This window comes from Rhyacophila brunnea, unplaced genomic scaffold (genome assembly GCF_057557595.1).
Source record: "Rhyacophila brunnea isolate RB1 unplaced genomic scaffold, BYU_Rbru_1.0 scaffold_6, whole genome shotgun sequence".
Taxonomy (NCBI): Eukaryota; Metazoa; Arthropoda; class Insecta; order Trichoptera; family Rhyacophilidae; genus Rhyacophila; species Rhyacophila brunnea.
The window spans coordinates 13873497-13891534 of record NW_028233276.1 but is presented as its reverse complement, the minus strand read 5'-3'; the positions used below and the strand labels follow the sequence as shown (position 1 = coordinate 13891534).

Here is an 18038-nt window from a genome sequence, read left to right as displayed (position 1 = left end):
CTAGCCATTTGGAATAGACGTTTTTGAATGAAAACGTGAATAAACCAATTGAGTGCTTGGAATTTACTAATACAATTATACGGCGTACGCATGTAAACCAATCGAGCTTTTACTAATACATTTATACGGTTACGTATACACACAAATCCTTGTCACTGTGTACAATGGCAAGATTACGTGGAGGATAGTCTAAGCGAGACGCGATGTTGTCATTTTATGATACTATTTGACAGGTAGTCAAAATCGGTTAACCTCAAAATGAGTATAGTTATAGACCAGTAAAAATAGAAGACATATTTCGGGCACCGTTGACGCAGATAAACTATTATTAATAAGTATATTATTGTGTTTATTAGTTTTTTTGAAATGTAATAGTATAACAGATAATATAGGTACGTAACAGTCTGATTGTCAGCTAAGCGCTGCATTGACATCCATTAGATTTTTTCTTTTACGTTTTTTTACTCACAGCCGAAAAATCTTCTCAGATGAACAGATAGTCGAAAATGTGGACGCTACTTAAATGGATTTGTAACTAAAAATGTTTGTACTTGTACTTTGATACCAAAGTGGCATCAAAAGACAACTCGATTAGTTTCCCTTATTAATTGCGCATCGATTGATGTCTTCCATGAAGGGATTACTTTTTTGAATGAGGATTTGGTTGGATTTTTTGCACACCTTTGCATTTTAAAAAGGGTGACAACTGTTTGCGGACCGGCGGTTGGAAAACACTGATATAAATAACAACAGTCACGGTCATCTTTAGATTAATAAAGCCTGAGCATAACGTTATGCGCAAGCAACGACTGGTCCACTTTTCAGCTGTCAAAATCAGATCCCAGATTGTTTGACACCTTCACACAAAAACCGGTGATAATATCATTTTCCAAAAAATATGTAGCATTGATCTATGCATTACATTTATAGAAAGCGTATTAATGCTAATGTATCATTTATCATTTAACTCATCTATCCAAATCAAACCACCCCCTGTGTCAAGGCAGCTGAAAATATCGATTTGTAATAGCATTTTTACTCATATTTTTATTAACAGTGTATCCTTATATTATGAATAGTGTAGGAATAGTAAAAGAATACTCCAACAAGTGAACATGACAGACGCGTCAGTATGAGCACTCTATAGACAATGAAAGGCAATGCCAGATCATCCATAGATAACAGGAGGGGCGAAAAGTAGGACCAATCGTGTAATGTATCGGCTTTATTCTTCAGTGGGCAATGCAACGGTGCATTTTTAATAGAAAACATATTTTAGACTTGTGTTACTATTGCAAAGAATGTTTATCCCAGTCCTGGTAAATAAATTTCAAATAACAAAAATGTATACTTGTAACAAATGAATTTACAATGTGAAATAATTCGCAATTTATTAAATCATTAATAGTTAGTCGTACAAACCCTTTTACGTGATATATTTATGGTCTGGTTTTATGAAAGTCGTATAGTGATTAATTTAATTCACGTTCATAGGATTCGTGATCATAGTCAAATTGCAACAAAAAATTACAAAGATAATATTAATTTGATTCATTTTATTTCTAAATAATTGTTTTTTGTTTGTTACAGAGCCTAGTGGAGGTCACGAGATTGTCAATCTCGTGGTGCCGATCCTAGCGGACCCGAGAGAAAATGCAACGCTTAGCTGCCAATATAGAATGGGAAGTGACCATTTATATTCAGCGAAATGGTTTAAAGAGGACAAAGAGATATACAGATATATGCCGGGAATGAATGTAAGTCAACATTTTTATAAAGAACCAATAATATATTTATGTGTGAGAAAAAGAGAGATAAGTCAAAATCATATACATATTTCAGAACTACAATAAGATTGAGGTTTGAACAACGTAAATGAACTTACATATTTTATAAACTATTTCTTTCATTCTAAGAATTTTAATAATTCTCAAGATTTGAGAATGTAACATTCGTTATATTGAATGTACATCAGTGGTGAAGGGTGGAGGTAGGCTGTTAAGATCCGACATCAATAAAATATTCAAAATGATGTATGATTTAATGAAATATTTTTAGATATTTTATAGATAGGCGTGTATTTTTTGAAAAGTATCTATTATGGTTTGGTTTCGCAGTGTTTAAAAAAATAATCAATACCACCTGTAAATTATTGTAGTAATAGTTCAATGAAAACAAATGCGTATGACTGACAAAGTTTGGTGTGCATTATTTATGGCCGATCTTAACAGCCTACCTCCACCCTTCGCCACTGAATACATAATATACATAATTTGAAAATATCTCATGCATATACACACTAGAAAAAATTATTTTGTAGAAAAAAATACGACACCCGACGGGACTTGAACCTGTACTTGTTGGATTCGCGTATTTCAGCGGTATATTCAGTAGGTATATAGAATGCTTCATTTTGAAATACCTACTGTTGTATAAAAGAAATAGTTTATTAAAAGAATATACATAATTTGAAAACACCTCATATATTTACCTACTAAAAAAAACTTTTTTCAGAAAAAAAGATTGATAGAAAGATTGATAAAAGATAGATTGATATTCGCACATAACAAAGTATACCCTGTGCCGTCAATTTTTTTAAAATATGTGGTGAATACCAAGAAGTGATAAATACATTTTATAAATTATTACTGACTAACTGTATTTCTGAAAAAGATACTAATGAACGCCTTTATTCAGCCCCCAGGACTACACTTCCCCGTGATCGGAGTAAGACTAGCGAGAGAACCGCACTGTTCGGTTCTCGCATGCGACCTTGAACTGACGGAGCTGAACTTGATGTCCGCCGGTCAGTACAAATGCGAGGTATCCACGGAGGCGCCCACCTTCAGGATAGTCAATAAGAGCTCGAACATGACGATAGCAGGTAAACAAAAAAAACTAAGCATATTATCGTCGTTGCGCTTTCAAAACCGGCTATATACACAATATTCATGACAATAATTTAAAATACTATTCTTAAAAATGGATCAGCAGAGCTATTCTAAATAGTTAATACGGCAACACGTTTTGGTTATTTTTATTTCTCCAAAATAACACGGATATCCACTCTGTTATCTGCATTTATTGTTCACACCAAATGACACTCAATACAGTAGCTAGCAAGTAAATTCGCGCATATCGACATTCGCACATGTATAGGTAGACGTCACGCAATTTCCAATATGCGATATCACGCATCGTGAATTTATAGCAATATCACCTTTATTGTAATGACGTTAGAAGTGTTTCTAGTGTCAATGTTAATTTGAGCGAACCCGTTCGAACCGAACCATTCGGCATACCCGACAAAAAGCATCGGGAATTTATAGCAATATCACCTTTATTGTAATGGCGTTAAAATAGATTATGCCATTCGGCAGACCCGACAAAAAAGTGAGTGTCATTTTTTTCCATTGATATACTACTGGATGAATCATATGCTTCTTAAAATGACGCCCGATTTTCAGCGACTCGGCCTTTGTTAAAACTTACTGAGTAAGCCCAATCTAGCTTGCATCTTACTCTAACTAATAGTCAGCGCATCACGACTTGCTCTGTCTGTTTTGCGTTGCAGGCACCCTTAGGTTCACTATTCCAAGAACGCAAATTTAGTTTTACAGCCAGGGCAATACGGGTGAAATTCGGGAATCCATGTTAACGGTCTTAACGCATTATACCTACAAGGAAATATTATAAGACGATATTCGTTATATCTTTTGTGGTACATTTTTAAAATGGCACTTGTATGGGAACTGCTCATCTAGTAGTATATCAATGTTTTTTTTCCAGATGCTTCGTCCATAGTAATGTCATTGTCCACACCGCACTGCGTCTTATTTGATTCCGTATGCATCCAATTAGAATCTCCAATTGGACTTTTTTATCCAACAGAAGTACTAATCGGATGCATTTGGAATCAAGTAAGACTTTCTCTTAACGTACCCCTATTTTTGAGTATATATTATTATCCATTGGTCTATCTCACAGAACAAATAATAAATAGAATACCGATAGGCTATATTCAATACGCCGCGTGTTGGTGCCGGGTTTTGAATGTGTGAGTGTCCTACGAAAATGAAGCAAGCATTATGCACATGCAATAGTGTGTGTAATACACCAACATTAAATGAGCGTTAATGCATAAACCGAGAGTAGTTTTCAGTATTCGACGTAAAACGCATTCTTGACACGTGTGTAAGTTTAATCCAGATTCTTCCTTACTCGAGTCGGTTACCTGTTATCGCCTTACCCGTTATGTATTTCAGTTCCCATTATTTCTGAGTTCCCTGGTCTATCTCATATATTTAAAAATAGATGAAACATGAAGCTTTGTATTTCTTTTAGTTTTGCCTCTCAATCTAATCTGTCTAAAACCCTAATTTTTTTATAACAAATTTGCTACAAGTAAAGTTTTCAATAAGTTTCAATAAGAGGACGTAATATGGGCAAATGCAAAATATACCTACAACATACTATATTATGCCAGCTTAATATAACAAAACTCATATTGCCGAAAACTGGTACAAAGTTTTAAACTTGACCCACTACGGAAAGTTTAAGCCGAGATTTAATGTGCCGACCATTACAAATCTCTGTACTAATGTCCCCTATTAAATGCTGGTTCTTTTTTATTTTCTTCGCCGCCATGTCATCAATCTAAGGCTTCTTTCAGCCCCTCCCGCCCGCTTTATTTGATCCCCCCCTCCGCCTTTCAGAGCTTTTATTTACTTTTAAATGAAAAAAAGCGCGGGAAATGTGTTTCCACGGTCCACCGGAGGGGATATCGCTTTCTGCCGCCTCGGTTCGGTCGTTCGTTTGCCAAAATCTTTGATTCACTACAAACTATTTATTATTTTTTATTCTCTGCAAATGCCATTCTTGTTGGTAATTTTCCGGCCGCCGTGGTTGACATAATTATTGAGTCGCTCGTTTTAAAAACTTTATAGGTCACATTAAAAAAAATCATGTGTTATGTATTACATGCATTATTTACATGCATTATGTTATCTCAATTCTTTTCTATGGTATGGGAGTATGGACGCTAAACCAAGAGATGTCACGGAGACTTGAAGCTTTAGAGATATGGCTGTATAGGCGCATCCTCAAAATTTCTTGGACTGACCGAGTGACAAATTTTGAAGTTCTCAATCGAATGGGGAAGGACCGAGAAGTTCGACGTAGTATCAAAACCAGGAAACTACAGTACCTTGGCCACATTATGAGAGGACAAAAATACAGCATTCCCCAACTTGTCATTCAAGGAAAGATCAATGGGAAGCGTAGCAGAGTACGGCGCCGCATTTCGTGGCTTATGAACCTCTGTGATTGGCACGAGTGCAGATCCACTGAACTGTTCCGGGTAGCAGACGACAAAGATAAGATCGCCTTGATGGTGGCCGACCTCCGCTAGGGGATGGTACAATAAGAAGAAAAAAAAATCATCTCATTTTTATTGAAATTAAATTGTCGCGTTTGACAGATTAACGAACCATTTTTTAATTAATATTGTTTGTAAAACTAAGCCTGGTTGCACATAAAAAATCGTTTCAATTGGGAGATGGTCATACATCAAAACTGGACGCAATGTTGCAACTCTCTTCCTCGCGCACATGCTAGCCAAATGAACGAGCAAGCAGCTTCTGCACATTAAATACATATATATATATATATATATATATATATATATATATATATATATATTCTTTTCAGTTCTACAACCGGCCATGAGACTTAATGACAATGGTGTAGTGAAACAGTAGTGCAGGTAGTAATAGAAGTGAAACAATCGAAAACACACAGGTTTTGAGAAAAGCACGTAAATATAATACTATGATCCCACCGGGAATCAAACCTAGAACTTTGGATGAGAGGCTAGCGTCTTACAAACGTAAGAAATACAGAAACGTAAAATTCATTTAAATATAATTATTTTTTACATTAATTAAATTAAAATTAGAGTCGATTCTGACCGAATACCCGAATAGGAGTGGATGTTTGGATATATACATACTTACTGTATATTTTATTGTATGTATACAAGGTTTCATTATAGCAACTACTTTGGCCTAGTTGGTAGAGATGCCGTCTGTGTATACATGCAAAGACGTGGGTTGCGGGTTCGAACTCATGGCTGGTTATAATGCATGTTGTTTTTTAATGTGTATTTTGACCCAAAGCAATGATGCAATGGGTTCGGCAAATGGCTAACAAGTATTCATTCTAACATTTTTATTTTGTTATTATCTCACTATTTGGACACCTACATGTTCCCATTAGAAGCAAACACGGTAATTTACTTTTTTTTACTTAATTATACTTAATAAACCACATTATAATGGATACGCAGAAATATGAATATTTTTATGTCTAAAATTAACTTTAGAGATATTAATATCATTAATTATTAATAACTTTGCTACGGAGATAATGTTAAATCTTTTAGAAGGGCAGCATTAAAGAATTATCTAATATAAGTATTTGTTTTCATTGAAATACTACTACAATTTACGGTGTTGGTTAGTTTTTAAAATTCAACTAAACCCTGCGAAATCAAGCCATACTAAATAATAGTCAAAAAATACTGATATATCTATAAAATATCTAAAATTATGCAATTAAATCATACATTACTTTGGATATTTTATAGATAGAATAATATTTTTCATCTCTTATAGTTGGCAGAGATTAATGAATTAAAAAAAATGAACCAACAAACAATATATTGTGTAATATGTATTCTTAATTCAACGAAAACAAATAACTATTGAGAGCGTACACAGGTGAAACGGCAAACAATTTTCAACTATAGGTGCGACGAAATTTTGGACTCACTGGCAATCGGAGAGCGAAAGTCGAGCTGTGAACACGTCTATTTGTTTCGTGATGGCGACGGGGGTATTAATTTTTAAATCGTGTAAAGATGACTAAAAAACGTTACCCATTTACTTGGAAAAGAAAACATGTCAATGAAAATATTATTATTGTTACTAATAGAACAATAAACAGAACATTAAATGGACGCATGTTGAATTTTTATGACAAATTATGTTTTGTTCTGCAGGCATCGTTTGCACAATCTTCGCGTCGCGTAGTCACGATCGTTTTAGACCCAGCCCCAGCTGATGTACAACCTTAATGAAAAAGTGTAGACAATTTTGTCGTTGGTTAACAAACTAACACTATCTGAAAATTGTAGTCTTTGTTCAATTAAAACAAATACGTATGACTAACAAAATTAATTGTGCACTATTTATGGCGGATCTTAACAGTCTACCTCCACCCTTCGCTACTATTCCGGGGAGATTATATTATAAGGGTACAGTGTATTTATTGCTTCAGTTGCAATACGTGTAAAATGCCATATATTATTTGTAGTTATTTTATAAAGATCGTGTCTTCTTTTTCAAAGCAAATACGAAATGATAATCGTAAATATATTTCGGGTCACATTGGTTGTTCGCTTGAATTACTATGTACATAAAATCATATTTTTCTACACAAACATTTACAGATACACTGTTTGCTTTACTTTATCCGCGCGTATTTTACTGAGGGAAAAAATGTTTAAGCTTATAAATATTTTACGAGAGAGCCAATAGAGTATTTTTTTTTTGAAAATATACACTTCTTATGACCTTTAAGGATTCTAAAACAAATATTCACAGTAAAAAAGCAATGCTTTTTTTTTTTTAAATTTTAATATATATTAAGGACATTTATTAATCACTAGTCATTTTTTCTTCGATGACATTATTTTAAGGCATATAATTATTTTCCATTCAATAATTCGTCAAACTTTTACTTTCCGACTGCCCTTCTACGAGGGGAATGGTACAACTGGACGCCAGGACAATTGGTCGCCGTACTGTCGTAGACACGTATACGGAACGTAGACGAGGAATTTTTATCAGTTTCTATCTATTACTGAGTAGTTTTTATTCATTTTACTCTTTACATAATGTTTTTATTATTATTGCGGATTAAGATTTAGATTTTTTTCGTTGGAACTTAAACATAATATGCAAGATTAATTCAATATTTACGTGTGCATATTTAAATTCTCACCAACTATTACATCATAATATAATAATTTAAATATAAATAATAATATTACATATTTTTTTTAAGTACCTATAAGTACCTAACGTCTATTTTATTTCGAATTGCGTTGCGTCCAGTTGTCCCGGCGCCAAATCGTCCTAGACCCTCTACGAGGCATTCTCTTTCACTCTCTTGAATCTCGTAGGTCACTTTTGCTCTTGGGACATTTTTGCCTGCTATCACGAAGAATAGTTTCCAATTCTGCTCATATATTCTATACACAAGGCTGCTATCGGCCGCTATAGAGGGTAGTTTATCATAATTATGTATCGAAGCGGTTAATTGTTACAATAAGTTAACCGTCTGAACTGTCAAAAAGTGCTATGTTTTAACAGTTGGTTGTGTTAACTTTTAGTGCGAGATAGACAGTTTTGACAATTTAGACGGCTAACTTATTGTAAAAATTATAATACCTCAATACATAAATATGATAGACTACCATGCTAGTCGCCGATAGCTGCCTTGTGTATAGAGTTGCGTTGGCGTCTTAAAGAATTAAAATTTGCAGACCTATTCTGGATCTGAACTGTATACTCGGGTCAAGCCTATCAGGCACCATTAGCGAGGGGTGCAATACGTCAATGAGCTCCCAAAAGACATAGATATTTTCAATGTAGGTATTTTATTTTTGAAATATTATTTTAGTGTATAAAATTCTATATGCTTTTTATTTTTTCTTCTTCTCTCTTGTGAGTGTAATATTTGTTATAATGTAAATCTCATGTTGTGAACGTCCTAAATTTTGATTTGTTATATCCACAAAGTTTTGTTTTCTTAAATAAATTTATTAATAAATTGTCCTAAAGACACATACACTATATGAGAACAATACTAATTCGAAAAAAAAACCTAGGACCAAATAGAATTTGAACCAACATTCATGGCAATCCAGGTGAGAGCTTTAACAACAAAGCTTCTTGCCCAATTTTATTTTTATTTATAACAGATTATTATAACAGATACGTAACTGAAATGTAATATTAATTACGTCAATTATTGCTTTTGCTCATTTTAATATAGGTATATAATATCACTTATTTTGAGTTCTAGATTGAAATCAGTTGCCATGTATTACTTTTATTAATATTATTGTGTAACATTATATCCTTACACAGGCACACATTTATCTTATAGTTGTCCGCATATTATTTATTGTTTTTAAATCAGTGAGATTTGGAGGATAATAGTAGACTTTAGATTCGCGCCGTTCTATTTAGCCGTACCATTTCTATAAACATCCAGTTACTACCTTTAGATACGTACGTCCCTGAGACTTGCTCGCGGCACATACTTTGAATACTACTGGTATACAATTTTATTTCATGGCACTATAAAAAATATTAAAATAGGGTGGGTGAGCCTGTTGTTTATCACATAGTTTATCAAATCTTCGAACCAAATTAAACCCAACTTCACCCTCATTACTTGCACATCTTGAAGCAATGTGAATTTCTCTACATTAGGTGCCAGACAATTAATATCCCACAATTTTATTCGGCTTCCGGGATTTCAGCATTCGGGATTTCGGCTTTCGGGATTTCAGCCTTCGGGATTTTGGCTTTGACCTAAATCCGCTATGCCACCCCTTTTCTAAACACTTCTCTCTCTATATAAATTATATGCAGCAGGGCTAGAAATTTGTCAGTCTGTGAAATCCTAGAGGCTATCGTTCGAATCTATCTAACTCGAAACAATTAAATTGATCTCCTTTACAAATTTTTCTTAAAGTTTAAAACGAGACTTGTCAGTTGAACGAATGGTAAAAAATGATAGTCATGGCGTGTCATAATCGGCTAATTTAGGGAAATCCAGAATCTGGAAAATATACATTTTTCAATTTGATAGGTTGAGCACGTGGCTAACATCAATTTCCCGTAAAAATCTATTAATACAAAAAAACCTCCACTCCATGGAGGCGCATATGATCTTCTTATGATCGGACAAGGTAAAATAAAGCGATATTTTTTACTAGGTATATGCCAGTAGTTAAATTTTTTTTTTAGCATTTTTCGATAAATATAAGTATTAAACGGGAAATATTGTCATGCGCTCCGGTTTGTAAAATTTACTATTTCGAGCACTGATATGCAGTCGAGGAAAGAAACGAACATGGTTGAAGATAATAATACTTTTCTTGCAAAGTCGACTAATTTTGCTGAATTACAATTCTATTTTCAGCGCTGCCCCAAAAAGACCCAAAGTTAGAAGGATTCTCCCCCAGCTATTCCTTGGGGCATGATATAAGGGTTAACTGCTCGTCGGACCCTTCGCTGCCCCTCTCGGAAATTTCGTGGTACGTCAATGACAAAGAGGTTAGTATTTACTTTCTGCACAAATAGATGAACAAATTCTTAATTGGGTTGCGTTTGGACACGGCAACTGCAAAACTGTTTATGTATACCTAAGAATTTTTTGACCATTACATCGTTAAAAAATCTGTGTTTTAGAAGGTATTTTTTTCTTTTATAATAGTTATGTTGAAATAATTCAAAAGAATTGCATACCCGAATGCTGTAAATTATTTAATAAAAGTATTGACAGAAGAGTAAATATAATATCGTCACTGTTCTGGCAGAAGACACTAATTCGAAAAAATGATATATTGAGTTAGTTATACCAAAATGTTCCTTATTTTAAATTTTACCGTCTGGAAACCTTTTTAATAAATAAACAGTCTTTATTTTAAAGTCATCCTTATTACGATTACTTAACAAACTCACATGATAGACCATTTCAAACATTTTAACAACTTCAAAGTCAAATTACTCAAAACTAGTATTCTCCACTTAGTGTGTTCTGCCAGAACAGAGACGATATTTTCTTTGGTTAATTCTGTTTAATTCAAATTTACTCTCTACTTACTGTTGAACATAATAATATAAGTATTTATACCCCATCTTGAACTAAAATAGATTGATGTAAATATTAATCACCAAGGATCAAGCTACATACATTGTAAAAAACTGTAACATTTTAATTGCAAAATAAAGTATAGAAAAAAATAAACATCCAATTAAATAATTTCTTATAGGGATAATTTGAATTGACTTAGCATTAAGCCGATAGCATACGTTTAAGAAAAAGATAATAGTTCAATTTTAATTTATGTCATATTATTAAATACTTACATAATTAATATTACCATATTCGCTGTACAGTGTATTGTATTATAATGTATAAAAATCGTTTAGGGTATTTTTAGATATATGTCTATATATTTATATTTAAAAAATGTTATACCTACCAAATTCTTATTTTAATGTAAATAATTATGGAAGTAGAGATTTTAAAATACATTCACATTTAATTAACTTGTGCATGAATAAGTGGATATGATCATAATATTTCTGCTAAACTAATAATTCTCACAACACACCACGTTTTCTCCTATATGGAGTAGTACGAGATATTTAGTAAACTATTCACGCGAATTACCATATTTGGTCCGAGTATAAAATCTTGCTATTATTTCCACAGTAGATGATTTTGCCTGACTATAATTCCAAACACTAAAAACTGTGATAAAACAAAAATACAAATTTTAATATCTTTTCATGGCAATAATGGATCATAATATTATTTTTATGTCACATGAAAACAACACAATATTTTATGGAATATAGAAAACAGTAAAGTTGATGTAGAAATTACAATCGCACATTTAGATTAGAAGAAGGCGATTTATTCAATATGCTATAATTAAATAAGTATCTACTTGAATTCTTTTATTCAACAGCCATTTAATTGTCTAAGTTTCGCGATTAAAATACATAAAACGACCTACTAGAAACCATACTCATATTATATTGTAAGACAAAAGTAATAGCCACGATTCAACTAGCCCTGCGCCTTAATTTCATTGCACCCACCGCGAGTGCAATAAAGGGAATGAGAATTTTCTTCGTTGTGTTATAGAGTAATATCATTTCAGGCATCCTTTCTGACTTTGGAGGGTCCGTGGATAGGTCGTACGGATCACCGCGGCCTCGCCAGTCAATCCTTGGGCCTCCACCTTCGCGCTGAGCGTCCGCTCTTTGCGTCTGGCGCCCTGAGGATCCGCTGCGTAGCGTCGCTCCCGCCTCTTCTTCCCGGAGGCATTCACACGAGAGAGACAGTGGCCACGGCAACGCTCGTCACTCCGGGATTCTTAACTAACGAGAAATTGGCGTGGCCGGGAAGTGAGTATAATATCAAAGTTTTCATGTGACAATATTTTTTTTATTTAATCATGTCGCCAGTGCTGCAATCAAATGAACGTAATTATTTTAGATTTAAGCTGGATTTTTGGACATATTAATAAAACGTTCAAATTTTATGAAAAATTGTCACCTGTCAAAAATATTGTATATCAGATAAATGAGGTGTCAATGTTAGAACATCGGTATATTTGTTGTAATATAAATATTACGATTTTATTGAGATTTTGAAGGGGAAGTATTAATCATTCCTATTTTTATTCCACGATGGCCGTGCGGCTTAAGCGTTGGCCTATAGCGTCGTTTGTCCCAGGTTCGAATCTTGGGTCTGATAAGTACACATTATTTTTCAATTTATCCATGAGTCAGAGTATGGACTTAATAGGTTGAGCAAGTGGCTGACATCCATTTCTCGTAAAAAACAAAATCTGTTAATACAAACCTCCAGTCTGTGGAGGCCCATATGATCTTATTAGGACCGGACATGGTCGGGAAAAAAGTTTTTATTTTCTAAACCCGCTTACATGGACATTGTTTTCAAATTAACCACGAGTAATCCCGTTGTAACTCGTCCTATTACTTTGAATTGCATCACTCATGGACTGCCGCAGTAGTGAGAGAAAGAGTAGATGTAAACATACGCGCTTTAAACTGAGGCGTAGTTCGCGTTATCGTCATGCAGTAGGTTCATAGCATGAGCGTTTCACGACATATGGAAAATTGAGTATTTCTTTAAGAAAGTCAAATGCTGTTATTTATTTAATAAGACCCTGTATTCTCAGCCATATGGTATACATTTCTTATTCAGGTTTGAAATCTCAATGAGAGAGTGTAGTAAATAACTGCAAGTTTTGATATTAAATGATCACAGCCTAATTAATATCCGGGCAATTTTGAAATAATTATCGGCTTTTTAATGTTAACCGTTTGGTGCTTTGACGAGAAGAAGTTTAAAGTAATTTATCAATACGCGTCAAAGAGATTGAATTACTATCATAAGAAGAGAAATATTGTAAATGCCTTGAATTTATATTTTGTTTCAAGAAAAATTATTAAATTTGGATTTAAATTTAAATATGAAATTTAGTTTTACAGACTTTAAGACTTATTGTGTCAAAGTATGGATTTGTAACTGTAGAAATCATTATATTATATTTTGATTGTATATGTATAAGAAAACGTGGTTATTATATTGCTGACATCCAGCGCTCGAAATGGAAGATTTTACGAACCGGAGCGCTTGATAATTTTCCTAAAATATTTCCATATTATTTATGTAATAATTATATGTATCATAATATCTATCATATACCTACCAAGCTCGGCCGGTCAAATGAAGTGACTCTCTTTAAAATTGTGCCAAGCAAGATCAGGGCATAATGTTATCGACGCCACAGCCAAAAATTGAGATTTACGTCATAAATATATTTTTTTACTATAAATCCGACAAGTAGCTTTTTAAAAAAAATATATGAAGTAAATTAATTCTATAACTTTTTAATACTTCACTTTTTCCACGAGACGGAGCGATAATTTTGGTGGTTTTACGAACATGAGCTGCGCTCCGCTGCGTTCCGGTCCATTTCGAGCGCTGCAGTGACATCTTGCCTTTTTTAACGTACGGAGTAATGATATTACATATTTGTAATGTAATTTTACAGATATACATGACAAATAAATTTCCAACGCCACTTTAAGCTGAGCTTATGGGACTCCACCAATTAAATATTACTTGACAAATCTTTTTTACAATGAGTGGTTTGTAGACATTCACCAAATCCATTGGATCCTTGCTTTGTGTTGCTAACGACGGATTTGATACATACTATCGTGCATCGTGGTAGCTTTAATTAATAAAAAATAATTATTTGAATTAGCTACAAATCATTTCACATTGCGAATTCATCCGAATTCATTCATGATGTCATGTGAAAACCCTCAAGAATTTCAACACAGTTTTAAATTCACTGATATAGACAATTTAGTAAATTATAATTGTTTTTACTATCAATTTATATTTTTGTCGAGCCCTTGTAGCCTAAATATTAATGAAATGGCTTACTATGGGCCAATGAGTAAACACACGAGACAAGTAATCCTGGAATAATTTGTTTAATAATTAGTGAATCATTAAATTGCTCTTAATTATTATCGTAATTATTCACATATTAGTATATTTTACGGAATCAGCAGAATATGAATAGATCTTGCCAAGTTATTTAGATGAATAATCACAAATAATATGTCAACGCGTACATCACGTAACGAACAGTGAAAACAATTATTGCCGCGATAAGCATGCCACGAAGTTTCAATTTAAATTTGGCAACTTACCACATATAAATTTTGCACTGCATACTAATTAATAATATATCATATTTTATGCAGACAAGTGTTTCAATACATTAATTTCATAAAGCTTCCAACTGTTATCGTCAAAGTTTATATATTGTGCAAATAGTAACGCCCGTAAAAAATAAAACTAACTGTTTCGGATGATAATATATATATGATAAAATACACGGCACCGAACAATCAGAGCAACTAGACGTAGTCTATCCGCGATGATATAAAACTCATTAACTTTGTAATTCGATTATATAATAATATGTGTATCGTAATAGAGTCTCAAATAAATATTGAAACAATAAAGTCAACATAAAATAATTACAAGATTAAATAAGAATCATATAAACTTACTTTTTTTTGTACTTGATAGAAATACTGAATAAATATAGAATACTGAAATGTCATTTTGACATTTCATCTTAATTTCCATAGTAACGCACGTATATATTAATAATTTAGTTGCTAGGACCCCCTTAGCAACCAATAATAGTGTTTTACTTTTTATGATTTTTTTCCGAAATAACTTTTCATACAAAACAGAATTAACCGAAAATGAATTCAATTCTACTCAAAGATGGCTAAAAGTATTAAAAGAATGCATTGGCATCGTGTTCTGTTATATTCTAAAAGTTTCAAATGTCTAGCTAGTCGGGAAGTTAGTTAAAAATCTTCAATCGTCCAATACAAATCTTGGACAAACAAGAATACGAGCTAATAAAAACGTGGTAAAATAAAATAATAAAATAAATCCTGTATTTTAATATAATGTGTGCATATTCCAAATTCAAAAAATAGTAGTTAACTACAAAATGGTTTACCTCGACGAATGTGAATAAAACAACTACAAAATATGTTAATTTATGTTTTAATAAATGTTTTGTTTTGTTTACAGGTGATGCTTCTAGATCGTCACCAAAGCTGCGGTTAATTATAGTTTATATTTTCATGTCATTTTTAATGAAAAAAATCTTCATGTGGAAACCTGATAGATGTCACACATTTTCAATATAATCTTGTAGAATAATAAATATACCTATCTAATAGTTTAAATAATATTATTATATCGTATTGATAAGTATTTTATTTAAAAAATATACGAAATATGATAAAAAAATATATTCAAGTTTCACACAATTCACGCATCGTATTGTAATGTTTGCCACGTATTAATCACATTTGGGGTTATCTTTGGATTCTCGTTATGTTGTGCTCGAATAAAAACGATTTTCAAAAAGTGATCTGTGATTGGAATAATGATAAAAAAAACGTTTAAATTTAAATCAAATAAATATAATAAAATAGTTTTTGTTACTCTAAATATTGAATTATAATAAAACTAAAATAAAAATGGAATACCTTTGTATTAGTTTAATGTTTATTTCATTATATCGACGATTTACTTTATTAACACCACATTTGTTTAAATACTTAGCATTTTTAGTGTGGAAAATTACCTTGAAAGATATTTTTTACGATTTTTTTTATTTAGCTGATTGACGCGATGTAATCAAATACTTATCACATATTATTATAAACATACATAACTTGAAAACACCTCCGATATATACACGCACTATAAAAAAATACATCTGAAAAAATACGACGCCCGACGGGATTTGAACTCAAAACTCACTCGTATCACGCCAATATGCTTTAAACGATTAATACTAAAGGATATTAATGATTCCTTAATTTTAAACACAAAAACCGATTTTCAAAAATAACACAATTTGATAAGAATTTCATGTAGGATCTAAAAGTTAAAATTATCGTAATTAATTAGGAGACCTGTAGTTTAATTAGTTAAAGCATCTGAAGTATTTTCAAGTTATGTACGTTCAATAATATAATATATAATGTTACATTCTGAATAAAATAAATGGTTTATTAAACATATAATTATGTATCCCTAGAAAACATTAACATCTAAACGTATAATAAAAGGGATATCATGGCAATTTTTGTGTATATCTTCATATTGTACTAAGACTTGTCATAACATGATATTATTAGCATCATCAGCCGAGATTGGTCAACTGCTGAATCACGGTCTTCTCTATTTTCTTCCCTTCTTCTCGTTCCCTAGTTCTTTGTTGACATATTTACCCGATGGTAAAAGTTTAGTGAATTTTAAATCATGTAGCGTTTTTCACACCCTACTTATCAGAAAGCAAAGCAAACGCAGTTTTCACGCCTCCATCAATGTATGTGTGAAAATTGCCTCTGCCCTCGTCCAGTGATTGTTCACTCGCCAGAGTGATATCAGCTCGACGATTTCTATTAGGTACACCCTTTTCTCTTGTCTGCATCGTTACCAATTGGTTTTTTGTGCCCTTTCAACGTTATACCCAATATACATTTTCTCGTGCCACAATATATCAAAAATCTGTTGGAAAACAACTGTACAAATATAATTGAGGGGTATATTTTCAAAGTGAACTTAGTCCACTTCAACAAAATTTCTTTCTTAACTTTCTTCTTCAAGCACTACGGTGCATGGTTGCAGCATCAGTCCCGTGCGGCTCCATCTCGGGATGGAATGCGCACTTAAAAGCACTTCTTTCAGACACGTTTAAAGCGTCATAGAAAGCGGCCGTGCATATCCACAGCTGTGCATATATGACGGGTGATGGTGGGAACTTTAACGTAGTCCACTTCAACATTTTTTTGTCAAACGCCAACAGTGTTGATCTTACATGTGTTTTTGGTTTTGAAATTAGTTACTTTTGTAACTAACACCGATTTTTAAGTTGATTTTTATACTGGATTGAATGCTATTAGGTTCTTCTATACAAAACATACTTGTTCAAAATATTATCCTTTAAATTCTGGCATTAATAACTCATTTTCGTCAAATAATGAAATAAGTTCACTTTGAAAATACACCTCTCAATTAGTCTATTGTTCTTCTTTTATATGGTTAATTGTCAATTCTTGGTGGAAATGCGTTGTATTAATTAAAATGAAACACAATTTGTAGTATTAATTTCAATTAGTTTAATAATAAACAAGACCGATTTCGTCCACTTCAAAGGGACACTGTCAACTGTTACAGAATATACAATAGTACGTGAGAAGTAATACATAATATTATGTTTTATTCGAATTTAATTTGAATTTTATCTGTGAAGTAAACGATCTAAATTAATGTAAATGAGTATAATATCATATGACGTAAAATGTGTAAAGTATTGACTCAAAAGGCTCAGTAAGTTACCATAAGAATGGATATATAACTGCACCCTTATTATATTGTTTTACGACGTTAATCACAAGTTTCATAAAAAAATTACACACAGGCTTTTTCTATTTTTATTACTCTATATGCGTGCAAAAACATGTGAACGATTTAGTTTTATTTCCACGGTGGGCGGTTTGTTAAAATTTGTAAAA

At 32.6% G+C, this 18038-nt stretch overlaps 1 protein-coding gene across 1 annotated transcript in view; it reads left to right on the top strand.

The window, feature by feature from the left end:
* LOC147065227 (junctional adhesion molecule 2A-like) overlaps positions 1-12157 on the top strand; it is a gene marked incomplete at its 3' end in the record, with an annotated part of 33369 nt that extends 21212 nt beyond the window's left edge. The window contains exons 2-5 of the mRNA XM_085956949.1: positions 1591-1757; positions 2698-2884; positions 10279-10412; positions 12032-12157. Of these exons, the coding sequence (XP_085813075.1) occupies positions 1591-1757; positions 2698-2884; positions 10279-10412; positions 12032-12157 (614 nt within the window). The remainder of the gene's footprint in view (positions 1-1590; positions 1758-2697; positions 2885-10278; positions 10413-12031) is intronic.
* Positions 12158-18038: the final 5881 nt, after the last annotated feature.